Source organism: Macaca mulatta, chromosome 2, assembly GCF_049350105.2.
Source record: "Macaca mulatta isolate MMU2019108-1 chromosome 2, T2T-MMU8v2.0, whole genome shotgun sequence".
NCBI lineage: Eukaryota > Metazoa > Chordata > Mammalia > Primates > Cercopithecidae > Macaca > Macaca mulatta.
In genome coordinates this window covers 105,937,551-105,955,381 of record NC_133407.1, presented here as the reverse complement: position 1 = coordinate 105,955,381, position 17,831 = coordinate 105,937,551, and the positions used below count along the sequence as shown (strand labels likewise).

The 17,831-nt window shown below is 43.8% G+C and overlaps 3 protein-coding genes across 7 annotated transcripts in view; 1 reads left to right on the top strand and 2 right to left on the bottom strand.

Annotated features, from left to right (window-relative positions):
* Positions 1-5,799, bottom strand: part of NKTR (natural killer cell triggering receptor) — a 48,997-nt gene extending 43,198 nt beyond the window's left edge. For all 5 annotated transcript variants that reach the window (XM_028843998.2, XM_015131249.3, XM_015131246.3 and 2 more), the window contains exons 1-2: positions 5,707-5,799; positions 5,421-5,501 (exon numbers count right to left, since the gene is read on the bottom strand). Coding sequence is in view for 4 of the 5 variants with exons in the window: in XM_015131249.3 (XP_014986735.3) it covers positions 5,421-5,478 (58 nt within the window). In the remaining variant the exon portion in view is untranslated. The remainder of the gene's footprint in view (positions 1-5,420; positions 5,502-5,706) is intronic.
* SEC22C (SEC22 homolog C, vesicle trafficking protein) overlaps positions 5,405-17,831 on the top strand; it is a 55,984-nt gene continuing 43,557 nt past the window's right edge. The window contains 1 exon segment of the mRNA NM_001194677.2: positions 5,405-5,525. The gene's annotated coding sequence lies outside the window, so the exon portion shown is untranslated.
* Positions 13,618-17,792, bottom strand: SS18L2 (SS18 like 2). The gene is made up of 3 exons (XM_015131253.3): positions 17,672-17,792; positions 17,037-17,113; positions 13,618-14,193 (listed from the first exon to the last, which is right to left on the bottom strand). The coding sequence occupies exons 1-3, from the start codon at positions 17,738-17,740 to the stop codon at positions 14,106-14,108; spliced, it is 234 nt and encodes a 77-aa protein (XP_014986739.1). The 5' UTR covers positions 17,741-17,792; the 3' UTR covers positions 13,618-14,105.

Here is a 17,831-nt window from a genome sequence, read left to right as displayed (position 1 = left end):
TGTGAGTCTAAAATTAGTTTAATTTTGAATATAAGCAAATTTTCCTGTCCTGTTAGCTTTGGAACCAAATGAAGAACAAAATTGTATAGTACTTCCATTTCACAGAGGTTGTTAAACGGCTTGACCAAGGACAGAAGTAGTACTCAAACATTTGCCTGAATCCTTTGTCACCTCTTAAGACTAATTTCTTGGTATCACTTCCAAATACTTTACAATGTTTGCTAAAAACACATTTTCAAGTCTATTTTTATGAATCTTAAGCAGTAAAGCAAATCCAAACATAACAGTAATTATAGTAAACGTATATAGTTAAACATACCGACTAAAAGACATTCTCAGTGTGGGACAAGACCCATCTATTTGTTATCTACAAGAAATCCACTTTAAATATTATATAGAAAGGTTAAAAGTAAAAGGATTGAAAATGATATACCATGTAAACACTAATAAAACTGAAGTAACTATATTCATATCTGAGGCAAAGGAAACTTCAGAGCCAGGAAAGTTACTACGAATATAAGGCGTCATTACATAATAATAAGAGTTCACTAAGAAGACAACAATCCTAAATATGTATGCACCCACCTAAGAGCCTCAAAATAAATGAAGCAAAAACTAAAAGAACTTAAAAGAGAAACACGGCTGGGCATGGTGGCTCATGCCTATAATCCCACCACTTCTGGAGGCTGAGGCAGGTGGACTGCTTGGGCGCAGGAGTTCAAGACCAGCCTGGGCATTATGAAGAAACCCTGTCTCTACTAAAAATACAAAAAATTAGCCAAGCATCGTAGCTCACACCTGTAGTCCCAGCTACTGGGGAGGCAGAGGCATGAGAATCACTTGAACCAGGGAAGTAGAAGTAGAGGGTGTGGTGAGCCGAGATCATGCCACTGCACTCCAGCATTCCAGCCCGGGCAACAGAGCAAGACTCAGTCTCAAAAACAAAAAAACAAAAAAAGGAGAGAAATAGATAAATCCACAATTACAGTTGCAGACTTCAATACTCTTGGTAATCAGTAAACAAGCAGAAAATCAGAAAAGATATAAAAGAACTGACCAACACTAATAGCCAACTGGATTTAACTGACATTTATAGAACACTCTACACAAAAACAGCAGAATGTACACTCTTTTCAAGTGCACGAAGAACTGAAATCATGTGTGTTCTCTAGCCATAATGGAATTAAATTAGAAGTCATTTGAGACTGTCTCAAAAAAAAAAAAAAAGGGCATCAAATCAACAATCTATGCTTCAACATTAAGAAACTAGAAAAAGAACAAAATAAAAACTGAAGCAAGCATTAGAAAGATAGAAAGAAAGAAAGCAATGAAATTGAAAACAAAAATAGAAACAAAATTCAATCAGATCAAAATCCGGTTCTTTGAAAATGTAAAATGAATAAACCTCTAGTCAGACTGACAAAGGAAAAAGACAAAAGGCAAAATTATCAATATCAGGAATGAAAAGAGACATCACTACAGACTCCACAGATATTAAAAGAGGCTGTGGCAAACAACTCTAAGCACATAAACTTGACAACTTAGATAAAATGCACCAATTTCTTATTAATAAAAACCACAGGCTGGGCGTGGTGGCTCACACCTGTAATTCTAGCACTTTGGGAGGCCAAGGCGGGCAGATCACCTGAGGTCAGGGGTTTGAGACTGGCCTGGCCAACATGGCAAAACCCCGTCTCTACTAAAAAATACAAAAATCTGCCAGGTGTGATGGCAGGTGCCTATAATCTCAGCTACTCGGGAGGCTGAGGCAGCAGAATCATCTGAACTCGGGAGGCGGAGGTTGCAGTGAGCCAAGATTGTGTCACTGCACTCCAGCCTAGGCAACAGAGTGAGACCCCGTCTCAAAAACAAACAAACACAAACAAACAAATTTTTAAAACCCCACAAACTACCAACACTTAAGAACAGACCAAAAAAAAAAAAAAAAAAAGAGACGATGTAAATATTCTTACATCTATTAAATCAAAATCTTAAATGACTAAACAAAATTATAAGGAACAATCCTGGAATCATTTCAAAAACCATCTTAATAGATTCAGAGAAAAACTCATACACAATTTAAAGACTTTTAAAATATATACCTGCATTTATTCAGTGGCTTTATAATTCAATAGTTAACTTATTTGCTATAAAATGTGCACATTTCTATGGACAGTAATTGAAAAGACATAATGTGCTGTATTCACCTGAATTTTTATCAATACTTCTTCATCTCTCATTAATGTGGACAGTGTGGCCATTCTTAAAATGATCTTTCCTTATCAAAGTAAATCAAAGATACTGTTTTGTATTTATATCAAGTGAATTATTAACTATACAAGTAGTCAAGAGTATTACTTGAGTAAATACATACTGACATATGTATTAATGGTTAAATCCTATAAAACAGGATACGATACTTCATACAAGTGAAGTGATCCTTAAAAGTTGTGTAAAATCAGCTGGGTGCAGTAGTTCATGCCTGTAATACCGGCACTTTGGGAGGCCGAGGTGGGCGGATCACTTGAGGTCAGGAGTTCGGACCAGCCTGACCAACATGGTGAAACCCTATCTCTACTAAAAATACAAAAATTAGCCAGGGGTGGTGGCGCATGCTGTAATTCCAGCTACTGGGGAGGCTGCGGCAGGAGAAATGCTTGAACCTGGGAGGTGGAGGTTGCACTGAGCCGAGATGGCGCCCCTGCACTCCAGCCTGGGTGAAAAAGTGAGACTCCGTCTCAAAAAAAAAAAAAAAAAGGTTGTATAAAACCCACTATTTAGTTAATATACTCAAAAAGTGCTAGTATTTTATGAGACTGAATCATATGAAATTGCCAATTATTAAATGATTAAACCTAGAACAATGTAAGCACTGCATTCCTTGTTTTGTATGATTCAGCATTCTCAAGAGTGCTAATCATATCTACCCATCTATCACAATGAATTACCTTGGATGTTGAGGACTGAGGTTCATTGAACATTTGTCAAACATTTTCTGGAGATTTTTCACAACACAGGTTATGTGCAAATCTAGGACCTCAACATTTACTAGGAAAGGAGTACTTAACATAACTACAGAAATTTTTACTTGTACTTTCTTAAGCTTTTTAAATTTCTTTTTTTGAATTTTTTTTTAGAAACAGGATCTTGCTCTGTTGACCAAGCTGGAGTGCAGTGGTGCAATCATAGCTCATGGCAGCCTTAAATTCCTGAGCTCAAACCATCCTTCCACCTCACACTTCCAAGTACAGGTGAGCACCACCATGCCTGGCTAACTAAAAAAAATTATATTTGTAGAGACAGGGTCTTGCTATATTGTCCAGGCTGGTCTCAAACTCCTGGCTTCAAGCAATCCTCCTGCCTGAGCCTCCCCAAGTACTGGGATTACTGGTATGAGCGCCACCGTACTTTTATCTTTCAGCAATCTACTATTTTTCTTTTCTTTTTTTTTTTTTTGAGACAGGGTCTCGCTCCATTACCCAGGCTGACATGCAGTGGTATAATCTCTACTCACTGCAACCTTCGCTTACCAAGCTCAAGCAATCCTCCAGTCTCAGCCTCCCAAGTAGCTGGGACTACAGGCAAAAACTAAGAGAGCCACCACGCCCAGCTAATTTTTGTATTTTTTGTAGAGATGGGGTTCACCATGTTGGCCAGGCTGATCTCGAACTCCTGAGCTCAAAATGATCCACCCGTGTCTGCCTCCCAAAGTGTTGGGATTATAGGCGTGAGTCACCGAGCCTGGCCTATTTTTAATTCTTAACAAAAAATAACCCTGTTATCTGACGCATGGATTCACTACAGAATAAAGATTAAAGTCCATCAAGGCTTTCTAGTAACTCTAACTTAAAAACAAAGATCAATCAAGGCTAAAAACATTAAAAAGAGAGAGAGAAGGCAACCAAATTTTTAGGATTATCTCATTCCTTTGCTCAAAACTCTTTAATATCTTCCTACCTCACTGAGTCAGTCCTACAGGCCCTTTCTACTATTCTCTTCCCTCTTCTACTCCAGCCACACTGGGCACCTTGCTGTCCGTCAAACATGCAAGTACAGTCCTCTATTGTTTAATAACCAGGACGGATTCTGAGAAATGTGTAATTAGGCAATTTCATCATTGTGTGAACATCATGGAATGTACTTAAACGCACCTAGATGGTACGGCCTACTACACACCTAAGCTATATGGTCTATTTGCTCCTAGGCTACAAACCTGTACAGGATGTTACTCCACTGAATACCGTAGGCAACTTTAACACAATGAAGTATTTGTGTATGTAAACATAGGTAAACATTAAAAAGTTACACAAAAAAAAGTATTCTATATAAGACCACTGTTAAGAGACAGAAATGTCATTTGGCGCCTGACTGTATACTACTTCTCACCTCAGGGCTGTGCTGTTTCCCTCTACCACGAATGCTCTTCTTAAATATGGCTCACTTCATCTCTTTCTGATACCTGCTTAAATGTCATCTTCTCAAAATGGCCTTGTCTGACCAACTTATTAAAATAGTATCCCAACTGCAAGTCACTGTTTTCTTCCTAGTTGTCTGTCTTCCCCCCAATAGAATATAAACTATAAAAGGAAGAGTGGCCTTTGTTTTATGCGCTGCTCTATCTCCAGACCCTAGAACAGTAGCAGGTTCTCATAAGAATATGCAGAACAAGATGTTGCACAGTGTATATATATGCCTCCAATTAAAACTTCTGTCACAGATAACAAAAAAACCTAAGAAAACAGTTTGAAACCCTGCACGCTCTGCTACTTAGAATAAAGTAACTATGCTCTAGAAGGAAATGTTTCATTTTCAAAAAAATACACTTTAACAAATGGCTGGACTCCCAAAAGACAAAACAGTAACGCTAAGTGCATGCATGCTGCAATTCTGCTGATACAGAATGCTCTGGTTTATCACAAAGGACGTTCATTAAGCCATTTTCCCAGGAACCACGAAATTCTAGCTAAAGATTCTTAAGGAAAAATAGAGGCAGCGTTAACATTAAAGTAGTGATATATCGTGATTAGGAAACACACATTTCCTACTAGTTGAAACTTCATGGCACCAAGCAAGATAACCGGAAATCGGATCGGAAGTGTCTGCCCCACGGAGACACTGGGAGAGAAAAAGTCCTCAAAGAACTGCACCTCCTTTTCTTGGCGCCAGGCTGGCTACTAGGACTCAGTCCGGAGATGCAGGGGGCGGTGTGGGGTTTGGGAGGAAGAGGCCTGGACTGCGAGTTTGGGGTGTGCCCAGGCCACCTTCCTCTCCCACTGATTTTCTCTCAAGAGAAAATGGAAAGTTGACTGCGCCTCCTACCCGCTCCCAAAAAGGACGGGGGGAGGGTTACTGAGGGTAGACCCCTCCCCTTCGCCTAGGCAGGCCTCGGCCCCAGCAGCGCTCCCCAGTCTCCAGCTCACCCGGCTCCCGGTTGATCTCGATGTCGAAGTGGCACTGCGGCCGGTCCTGCGCCCCCATCGCGACCGAGGTGGCGGCAAGAGCTGGGAGAGAGGGGGAGGAAAGCGGTCAGGGCAGGGGCGAGGGCGGGGGCGAGGGCACGGGCGAGGGCGGGGCTGAGACGAAGTCCGCGCCACGGTGCCTCACGCCGGCCCGTCGCAACAGCGCAGGAGGCCAAGACGAGGCCCCCTCCCGCCCCAGGCCTCGCGGCTCCCACGCAGCGCGTACGCATGCGGGCGAGCTCTTCACCTGGCTGGCCTCCAGCCTGAGCGGGTCCCAGTGAGCAGAGGAGAAAGCACTGCCACTGCAGCCAGACCCCAACGCCGCTAACGGAACGCCACCTCCTCCTCCGGGCCCGGCCTCCCAAAGCCACGCTAAATCCCGCGAGAGTCGGGACAAATACCGCGAGAGTACAGTCTAGATGGGGGTGGTCAACCGGAGGTGGTGGCAGCGGGGGCGCACGCTCGGGGGCGTGTCTGGGGAGCTCTCGAGGAGCCTCCAGCCGGCGCTCCTATACCTGCGCGCTCCCTGTTTGCCCCCCCGCTTTGAAGTCAGTTGCCCAATGTGAAAGCCGTGGATGCGCCTGCGCCCTCCGTCTCGTCCGGCTGTGAGCGTCTGCGGCATTTTCGGATACCGCCAGACTTCCCTGTTTCTGAGCGCTGTGAAGGAGCTGAGTGAATTGAGGCTTTGAGTTTTCGTTAGCCAAGAGGTCGTGTCACTCTGTGTTCCTGTTGGCCGGGGATGGTTATGTCCGTGTCCTACTGTTAGGTCTTTTAGGCTGAGGAATGTGTTCCTTCCCGCTTTGGCACCAGCGTCACTGGCACCGTTTCTGTTCTGTGCTTACTGGCCATTCTGCATCTTTTCTGAAGTTTCAGTTCCAGTCTTTGCGCGTTTTTAAATCTGGTTCTTCGTGTTTAGCAGCTCTGGATACAAATGTTTTGTTAGATAGATATATGTATGTTCTGAATAAAAATCTTTTGTTACATAAATGATTGCGAAGTCTTTCTCCCAGTCTGGGCCTGTCGTTTCATTGTTTTGAGTATGTTTTTGGCAAAGTTGTTTTTAATTCTGGTGAAGTCAATCTTTTATGGTTTGTGCTTTTTCTGTGCTAGGAAATCTCTGCCTACCTCAAGTTCGTGAAGATATTCTGTGTTCTCATATATGTTTTACATAGTCTTTTACGTGTAAGTCTATGATCTAATAGCATTAATTTTTGCTTATGTTGTCAAGTGTCACATTTTCCTATCGGGATATACAGTCGTTCCATTACCATTTGTTGAAAAGACTCTTACACATTGAATTACCTTAGCCTTGTGACCAAATTTGTGTGGGTCTATTTCTGGATTTTTGTTCCAATGATCTGTGTATCAGTACCACACTATCGTTTAAGTTTTTTAACTATAAAATATACATTACATTACAGTTGCCATTTTAACCATTTTTAAGTGTACAGTTCACTGGCATTAATTGTATTTCACACGGTTGTGCGACCCTCAGTACCGACCATCCATCCACAGAACATTTTCCATCTTGCAAAACTGAAACTCTGTATCCATTAAACAGTAACTCCCCATTTCCCTCTTTTCCCAAGTTCCTGGCAGCCACCTTTCTACTTTCTCTCTGTAAATTTGTCTACTCTAGTATCTGCCTACTCATATTTGAGTAGAATCATACAATATTTGTTCTTTTAAGCTGGGCGCGGTGTCTTACTCCTGTAATCCCTGCATTCTGGGAGGCCTAGGCGAGTGGATCACCTGAGGTCAGGAGTTTGAGACCAGCCTGGCCAACATGATGAAACCTCATCTCTACTAAAAATACAAAAAATTAGCAGGACGTGGTGGCGGGCACCTGTAATCCCAGCTACTCAGGAGGCTGAGGCAGGAGAATCGCTTGAACCCAGAAGGTGGAGATTGCAGTGAGCCGGGATCATGCCACTGCACTCCAGCCTGGGCAACAAGAGTGAAACTCTGTCTCAAAAAAAAAAAAAATTGTTCTTTTGTAACTGGGTGATTTCACTTAGCATGTCTTCCATTTCATCCATGTTGTAGCATGTCAGAACTTCCTTTTTTGAGGCTGAATAATATTCCATTGTATGTATATATCATATTTTGTTTATCCATTCATGTGTCAGTGGATATTTAGATTGCTTCTACCTTCTGGCTATTGTAAATAGTGCTGTTATGAGCGTGGGTGTACAAATACCTCTTTGAAATCTGCTTTCAATTATTTTTTGTATATGCCCAGAAATGGAATCACTGGATCATAAACTAATTCTATTTAAGATTTGTCCAGGAATTACCATAGGTGAAAAAAAGGATGATAACCAATGCAGGTGTGCTATTAACCAGCTACCGCAGTTGCTGATTGGAACGTAATCCTGCTGGGGAACTCTGGGAACACATACAGAAGAAACATGTCAGGATTATCCCACCTGAGGATATCTCTTGAGAGTCCCTGGTTGAGAGATGCTCCTGGGGTGATAATCATTAGGTTCTTCTGGCCTGCTACACCTGGGCAAAGCAGATTTCCAGTTTTAGGAAAATATCCTCAAGAATAGAGATGCAATATGGACAGTTGGGATTCAGCTGGAGCACAGTTAGAGGAATAAAGTTCAGTTAAGTTAAAGTTCAATAAATGAAAGTGAAATGCTGATAGCTTCTGCCACAACTGGCAAGTCATTTTGTTGTTTGCAAACAAGGGAGTGCTTAGGAATGGAGAAACGCAGACGTTTTCTGACGTACGGGAAGCACTTGATAATTTCCGTGTGGAATTCCTGCAGCCTCCATGTCTGGATGATCATTCAGGCATTTCTGGGCTTGCATGGTGCCCTGGTCTGTGCCAGGGTGTGAGTCTTTTTTTATCTTGCCAGTCTTAGGAGGTCCCTTATAGTAGGGCCCAGTGCCCTCCCTCCTTAATTTCCTCACAGTAGAGCCAAGCTCAGGGCCTGGTCAAATGAGGATTCACGTTATAATTGAATCGATGACCACACAGGTGAATATTACTCTATAAATGGACTCGAGAGAAAAAAAAAAAAAACAGTTGTAATGAAGGATATTTGCTTAGCTCTTGCCTCTGCCTGCATGGCTAGTTCCCTTGATGGTCATGTGTCAGGTTCCTTGCTGTTCATGTCTCAGCCGCAGTGTTACCTCCTCAGGTCATCCCTTACTCTATAATTTAAAGTAGTCACACAAACACTCCTCAACATGTCATCCTGTTACAATTCTCTTTAAAGCACCTCTAATTTTTTTTTTTTTGAAATAGAGCCTTGCTCTGTCGCCCGGGCTGGAGTACAATGGCGCGATCTCGGCTCACTGCAAGCTCCGCCCCCAGGGTTCACGCCATTCTCCTGCCTCAGCCTCCCAAGTACCTGGGACTACAGGCACACGCTGCCAAGCCTGGCTAATTTTTTGTATTTTTAGTAGAGACCGGGTTTCACCGTTTTAGCCAGGATGGTCTCGATCTCCTGACCTCGTGATCCGCCTGCCTCGGCCTCCCAAAGTGCTGGGATTACAGACATGAGCCACCGCACCTGGCCAGCACTTCTATTAAAAAAAAAAAAAAAAGTATATATAGGCTGGGTGTGGTGGCTTAAGCCTGTAATTGCAGCACTTTGGGAGGCCAAGGCAGGTGGATCACTTGAGGTCAGGAGTTCAAGACCAGCCTGGCCAATATGGTGAAACCTCGTCTCTACTAAAAATACAAAAATTAGCCAGGTGTGAAGGCACGTACCTGTAGTCCCCACTACTTGGGAGGCTGAGGTGGGAGAATTGCTTGAAGCCGGGAGGCAGAGGTTGCAGTGAGCCAAGATCATGCCACTGCACTCTAGCCTGGGTGACAGTGAGACCCAGTCTCGGGAAAATAAAATAATTAATTAATTAATTTTTGGACATAGGCTCTCATTCTGTTTCTCAGGCTGGAGTGCAGTGGTGCAATCACAGCTCACTGCAGCCTTGAACTCCTGCCTCAGCCTCTTAACTAGGTGGGACTGCCGGTCCCCACCACCACACTAGGCTAATTCTTCTTAAAATTTTTTTGTAGAGATAGAGTCTCTCTATGTTGCCCAGGCTGGTCTCAAACTCATGGGTCAAGCAATCCACCCACCTCAGCCTCCCAAAGTGGTGGAATTACAGGCATGAGCCACTGTGTTTAGCTCTGCAAAGCACTTATTACTATGTGAAGCTGTCCTTATTTATACTTTATTGTCTGCCTCCCTCCCAGCAGGAATAAAGGTTCCATGAGAGCAGGGGCATTGCCTGGCTTCCTCACCATGGTGTTCTTTTTACATAGTAGTCAATCAATAAATATTTGTTGAATTACCTAAACACAACAGAAATGAAAACCACCTCCCCTGGATTTAAGAAGGAAGGAGAAAGTCCTAGTGACTCAACAGAACATCCAGATTCCAGTAGGATCTATGGGACTTTCACTGGGAACACAGATGACAGATTAACAAACTTCGTAAAATTGCTTTATTCAAATAGAATAGATTCAAAACATTATATGTATAAGAGAATAATGATAAAATGAAGACAGTATGTACCCAGCGTAAGAAATATACCTGGCCAACCAGGCACGGTGGTTAACACCTGTAATTGCAGCACTTTGAGAGACCAAGGCGCATGGGTCACCTGAGGTCAGGAGTTCAAGACCAGCCTGGCAACACCGTCTCTACAAAAACACAAAAATTAGCCAGGTGTGGTGGCACGTAGCCATAGTCCCAGCTACTCAGGAGGCTGAGACAGGAGAATCGCTTGAAACTGGGAGATGGAGGTTGCAGTGAGTCGAGATCACGCCACTGCACTCTAGCCTGGGAGACACAGCGAAGCTCTTTCTCAAAAAAAAAAAAAAAAAAAAAGAAAGAAAAGAAAAGAAAAAGAAAAAAAAGAAATGTACTCAGATCACCTTCAGTAACAGAGGTATATTGCAAAGGTTTAGGGGCACATGAGATAGCACTAATCAATTCCTCTCTAGCCTTATCATTACCAGGAGTCCCGAGAGGTCAAACTGAGATGTCAAGAGGCCTCATGAGGAAGTGGAAAAATAGCTTAACATTTTGTGGAATACAGCTTGATCTCAAATTATCTGATCTCTTTGTTTTAGCTGTCATATCCTCACCTCATGAGAGTGATAGCGGCAGAAGTCACCACTCTTGCAACTCCTAAGAGGTAAGCTTGGAAACCCAAGAGAACAGGCTGAGACCCTGTGTGGGCTGTTGGGAGATCAGTTTGACCCCACAGGTTAGAGATGGGCTCAGATAGGCTGAGTAGAGGCTCAACTCTTGAAGCAGGAGGTCCTCTGAGAAGGGAAAGTGGTTAATTGAATCTGGTCACAGACTCTATTCAAGTTTGGTGTTTGTTTGGTTGGGTTTTTGTTTTTAAATCAACTTTCACAATGCTGTTGATTCCTAGGTCCTTCAAGAGGGATGGCAAATGCTTGTGCTTCAGGCTGCCTCTGAAGCAAATAGCTGGAGATGGGCTGGAGTCCAGATAGCTTGCTGGCCTGCATCAGTTTCACCAAGGTGTCTCCCCGGGGAGGGGCCCTCTGGAATGAAGGGCAGCCTGTGGCTAAAGCAGCTTGGCTGTTCTCAGAGGCTTCTGATTTGCCCTGATTCAGTCCTCTGCCTGCAGACTAAAACATCATTACAAAAGACAAAGGGAGGGGAACATAGCAGGTCACAAACCCCCTTTCCACTGGAGGAGAGCTGGGCTTGTCTTCAAGGCTGCTCCCCCTCCCACGCAGGAAGCTGCTCTTAACTACCAGGCCCCACTGGCTTGCTCAGAGCCCAGCAGAGGAGCCTCTGGTGCTACCACAGACCGCCCCACCGTCCCGCCCTGCCCTGCCTGCCTCTGATATGTGCTGCAGCCAATAGAGAAGGTTCCTGCAAGGTCACATCACCTTGTGCTGGCAGCAGCCAACCTTGGGGGCCTGCTTTGCACCTTTTCACTTTATCTTCTCTGACATCTAGGGACCCACATGGCCACAAATGCTGCTTGTTAGTACAGGGGAGCTAGCTCCCCTGCAGGCAACTCCCAACCAGTGTCTCTCAGGTAGACAGTTCTAGAACATTCTAAATGCTTCTCAGAGAATCCCACAGAACTGAGCCCCTATTGCTTACTGGAGTGACCTCAGTAACACTCTTAGTGGCTTTTCCTCCCCATCTTAATCTCCCTACTGCCTTACTCATGCTTCCTGAAATCATCTCCCAAATAAAACTACCTGCTCCCAAGGCCTTGTCTCAGGCTCTGCTTTAGGGAAAACCCAAACTGAAACATCAGCCCCTGCTCACTTTCTAGCCAGTGCTAGTCTGATGGCCTCATCCCAGTGTCTATGTGTGCCAGGCTCTAGGTAAACAACTCAAGCTGCCTCATAAAGGGGACAGCTCCTATTCCACTCCTGCTGATGGCTACCCTGTGGATCTGCAAGTCCAGCATTACTAGAAATCCAGACTTTAATGGGAAATCCTCTTTTTAAAAAAAAATTATTATTTTTCTAGAGATGGAATGTCCCTGGGTTGCCCAGGCTGGTTTCAATTCCTGGGATCAAGTGATCCTCCCACCTCAGCTTCCCAAAGTGTTGGCATTACAGGCATGAGCCATCATGCCGGCCCCTCTTATTTTTAGTTATCAACTAACTCAAAATTTAAAACACTGCATAGCCCAAACACATCTGCTGACCAGATCAGGCCCATGAGCAGCCCACTTGTGCCAGCTGGTATAGAATATGGTACCAACCCCATGAATAGTGGAGGAGGAAGACTACAAATGGGCTAAAACCATAGGATAGCAGATTGGGTGAAGAAGCAAAGAAACAAGCTCCCTCTCAGATCTGAAAGGGCCTACAAAGAGCCAGAGCTGGCCGGGCACAGTGGCTCATGCCTATAATCCCAGCACTTTGGGAGGCTGAGGCAGGTGGATCATCTGAGGTAAGGAGTTACAGACCAGCGCTGCTAACATGGTGAGACCCTGTCTCTACTGAAAACACAAAATTAGCTGGGCATGGTAGCACGTGCCTGTAATCCCAGCTACTTGGGAGGCTGAGGCAGGAGAATTGCTTGAACCCGGGAGGTGGAGGTTGCAGTTAGCCAAAACTGCGCCACTGCACTCCGACAGAGCAAGATTCCGTTAAAAAAAAAAAAAAAAAACCAAAAAGGAAAAACAAAAAAGAAAGAGCCAGAGCCCTCAGCTAACACATCAGCGCTAACATAGATTAACATGTGCCCAGTTCTCAGCCACATTATCTCAATCTCACAACCTCAGGAGGCAGATGCTATTTTCATTATCCTCACTTTAGTAGTGAGGAAACAGAGCTTTCAGAGGTTAAGGGATAGAGCTGGCATTCAAAATGAGTTATCTCTTCACTATTTACATGTATTTTACAGTTGCCCTAGGTTGCAACCCTTGACTCCAAAAAAAAGGAGCAGGGACCTGGACTTCTAATTTTGGATATATTTACAAGAATCTCTTTGCCTCATCTTTCAGATAAATCTCCAAGAGTGAAAGTTGTTTATAGAATACAGCTAATAAAGTCAGAAAGAATGATACATTAGAAAATCCTCATTATGTAATCTCTAATTAATTACCAGATCAAAGCTGGGTGGATCATAATTTAAGTGAAAGGCTGGTTGGGAACTTGAAAATAAATCAGGTCACTCCTTGTGTGATGCAAAAGCAAGTACTTATCACCTTCTAATATATTCCTGCTAAAAATATTAGAACATGAGTCTGCATGAGCCTCTAGATCTACTAGTTTACAGGAAAAGTGGATGATAGTGACACATGGTTAACAACACTACAGAGATACAACTGTATGTAGAACATGAGAAAATTCTAGGGTAAACACCTAGTTCTTTCAACAAATAAATAAAAAAAGGAACTATTAAGTATTCTTTAAGTGACTTAAAGGAACATCAACAAAATACAATGTGTGAATTTTGTTTGGATTCTGGTTCAGATAAATCAACAAAAAGACTATCTGATAACTGAAGAAAATTAAACATCTATTATCAGATGATATTAGACAATAACTAGAAATCACTATTCATTTTGTTGGCAATGATAATAGCATTGTTGTTATACACCTTACAGTTAAGTCCTCAAAGTTATTCTTGAAAACCAAATGGAATACTTATTACATGAAAACGTCTATACCTCCACATCAGTATTTTATAGAAAAATAAGCTTTATTTCAAAGCAGTCTGAAAACAGCAGTCAGGGGGACCACATTTGCAAACTGGTAGGAAGGAGCATACAGTTACATGTCCATTTAGCAAGGTCTCAAGTCAGGAGTCTCACCAATTCCTGCCCAACACCTACTCAGTTTCCTCTTCAGGTTGAAACTAAAAAGTAGACTTGAACATCCCAGTGATGTCTTTGTTGTCCAAACATGCTCCAAGTTCAGGAAAGAGGACACCTGGGCTCAACTTATTCAGGGATTTGCTTAATTATTTAAAAAATATTTACATTGAGAATACAGTTAAGTTAGGAGCTTTCTTCACATTTTCACATTTTTTGAAAGAGCCACGGAGGTTTCATTCATGTTTTAACCAGTTGAGCTGATAAAGACCCTGTCTCCATTTTGTAAGAGATGGATTACATTCAATTACTCCTCATGACAGCCAAATGGAAGATTATTCTATTGCTTTTGAAAGATTATTCCATTGCTTTTGAAGTGCTGGTTGGACTGGCATCTGCAATGGTAGCCAAATAAATGAGATTTCTATGTAACACATGCTGGTACCTATGGGCAAAAAAAAAAACCAGGCAAAAATCAGAGGCTTGTTTTTACCGACCATGAACAAAAAACTGGAAAATAATTTACCCGCTCTAGTGGAATGGCTCATCTACTAACTGGATGATTCACTGTTATCAACCTTCTTGTTTAACATATTTAAGGAAAATATAGTCAGATTCTCACCCATTCTCACTGATTACTTTCATAGCTACCATCATTTCTTGCTTGGACTATTGCAGTAGACACCTAGTCTCCCAGATCTATCTTTGCACCCTACTTTATTCTCCACACAACAGTCTGAGAGATCATTGTACAATTTAAATCAAGATCATGTTATATGTTGTTATACGTCTATTCAAAACCTTCCAAAGGCTCCCATCTCATTCAGAGTAAAGGTGAGCTGTTCTTGTGTCCTAGTAAGGCCCTACATGATTGGGGCCTCCAGTACCCCTCTGATCTCATCTCTTATGGCTATACCTTTGTTTACTGAATGCTGGCCACAGTGGCCTCCTTCCTGTGACTTGAAGATATCCAGCACACTCCTACTTGGGAGCTTTTCTACCTGATGCTTTCTCTGTCTTACTTATCTCACTATGCCTTACTACTGCATAGCTGGCTCCCTTACCCCAGGTCTCTACTCAAATATCACCTTATCAGACATACCATGTATAAAATAGCACTCCTCCCCCGACTTACTCTGCTTTATTCTTATTCAAAGCACTCATTATTATGTGCCTAATTATACATTTTCTTATAGATTCTAGAGTCTAGAATATCAGCTCCATGAGTGCAGAGCTAGTGTCTGTTTTACTACGGATTTCCCAGAGTCTGAAACTGTGCCTGGTACCAGGAGTACAGTTGTCCCTTGGTATCCACAGGGGATTGGTTCCAGGCCACCCCCCTCCTCCCCTTAGATATCGAAATCCGAGGATGCTCAAGCTCAAGTCCCTTATATAAAATGGCATAGTATTTGTACATAACCTACACACATCCTCCCATATCATATACTTCAATTAATTAATTTATTTATTGAGATGGAGTCTTGCTCTGTCGCCCAGGCTAGAGTCCAGTGGGGTGATCTTGGCTCGCTGCAACCTCCAACTCCCGAGTTCAAGTTCAAGCAATTCTCCTGCCTTGGCCTCCCAGGTAGCTGGGATTACAGGCACACACCACCATGCCTGGCTAATTTTTGTATTTTTAGTTTTTAGTAGAGAAGGGGTTTTGCCATGTTGGCCAGGCTGGTCTTGAACTCTTGACCTCAGATGATCTGCCCGCCTTGGCCTCCCAAAGTGCTGGGAATACAGGTGTGAGCCACCACACCTGGCTCACATACTTTAAATACTCTCTAGATTACTTGTAATACCTAATACAATTTAAATGCCATATAACTAGTTGTTATACTATATTGCTTTTTATTGTTGTGTTGCTATTTTTTATTGTTTTGTGTTCCCCAATATTTTTGAAATGCAATGCAGAACCCATGGATACAGTGGACCAACTGTACTTATAAAATATCTGTTCAACAACTTCAAGAAGGGACAAAACATTTTCATGATCAATGTAAGTTTATAGGGGGGGTAGAGTTCTTCACCCAGAAAAATAAATCAGACAAGGGGTCAGAAAGCATGGCCTGTGCAATTGAAAAATCCCACTAGGAGATTTTGATAACTTTCTTACCCTTGGGTTGCAAATTACTGTACCAAATGGAAGGTTTTGCAACCATTTTTCATATAGAAAAAGGAGAAGGTATTATAAACTTTTAAAAATCAAATTACCAAATGCCAGAGTCAGATGTAAAGATTTACCCAAAAATTGGTATCTCTACTGTTCTATTAAGGTATTCAGTGAGGGACTGTAGGTAATTTTTCTAGGGGATAGGGATTGTGAAACATTTCTTCAGTAACAATGAAATAATATATTTTTCTATAAGAAATGGGCATAAGGCCGGGAGCAGTGGCTCATGCCTGTAATTCCAACACTTTGGGAGGTTGAGGCAGGCGGATCATCTGAGGTCAGGAGTTTGAGACCATCCTGGCCAACATGGTGAAACCCGTCTCTACTAAAAATACAAAAATTAGCAGGGCATGATGGCACACGCCTGTAGTCCCAGCTACTTGGGAGGCCAAGGCACGGGAATTGCTTGAACCTCGGAGGTGGAGGTTGCAGTGAGCCGAGATTGCACCACTGCACTCCAGCCTGGGCAACAGAGGAAGACTGTCTCAAAAAAAAAAAAAAAAAAAAATTAATGAAAAGAAAAAAACGGGCATAATACCTGGAGTAAATTCGGAAAAGAGACTCAGATTCTATTTTCTCTCATTTTGGTATCTGCTTAGGGAGTGCATTAAACTATGATGCAGAATTCACCTTTGACTTAACTCGGAAATCCTTTGTTTGTCTTTGTGTGTGTGTCACTAACAGACTGACAGGAAGTTAGAAATGAGAGGGAGCTTAGCAGTCAAATGGCCTGACCCCTTCACTTAACAGAGAAAGGATGAGGCACGGATCCAAGATGAGAAAGGGGCCATGGCTCCAATCTCCTGAGCCTAGTTTTCTGTGTGCTCCCACCCCCATCCCTGTTGTCATTAGCTGGCATAGCTTTGAGTGAAGGAGGTTTTACAGTGAGAATAATTCACGTTTTGAAGAAAGAGCCACGTCTGACTCCAGGCTCCACAGTGTACTTGTTGTATGGTCTTGGGCAGGTTAGCAAACTCTTTGGGGCTCTCTTTCCTCAGTTCAAAGAGGGGCTTAATTGCGATCAATCACCCAAGACTCTTAGTTCGAGAAAGCACCGTATCACACAGGCTTCCCCTCTACCCACAGGTGAGGGGCGCGGGGGTGGGGGCACTTACTGGACGCACTCGTTCCCCCGGCCCTTGTTCTGATACTCCACAATACAGCGGATCAGCTGGTCATTCTCCTCAAGGAGCTGAAAGATCAGAGAAAGAAAGGGTCAGTGCAGGCCGGGCGCAGTGGCTCACGCCTGTAATCCCAGCACTTTGGGAGGCCGAGCTGGGCGGATCACGAGGTCAGGAGTTCGAGACTAGCCTGGCCAACATGGTGAGACCCCCATACTAAAAGTACAAAAATTAGCCGGGCGTGGCGCGCTCCTGTAATCCCAGCTACCCAGGAGGCTGAGGCAGGAGAATCGCTTGAACCCAGGAGGCGGAGGTTGCAGTGAGCCGAGATGACGCCACTGCACTTCAGCCTGGGCGACAGAGCGAGACTCCGTCTCGGGGGGCGGAAAAAAAAAAGAGAAAGGGTTAGTGCAGTGTGACGTCTGGACCGCGGGGGACAGAACCCCATGCCGGGCTATCCTGCCCCGGCGCCTGTGCTGATTTCGTGCCCATCTCACCCCGCACCCCGGCTGCTCAGCACCCTTCACAGTGAGCTGGGAGGCCGCTCTCCACAGGATGCTTCTCGCACCCCGCAGCCACTGGGGATCCCGACTTCTTCTCTTCGCCCGCCCGCCCGCGTGGATGCTCACCCGCTGGATAGTCTCTTGATTGACTTCCGCCTTGCCCCTCAGCCAGTCCGGTACGAAGGCCACCGACATCCCGAGGAACCTCCGGAACCACGACCGCCAAGCGACTCGACCCACGAAAGGTGGGGCCTACGCTGTCGACGTTGATTAGATGCTCCCGCCT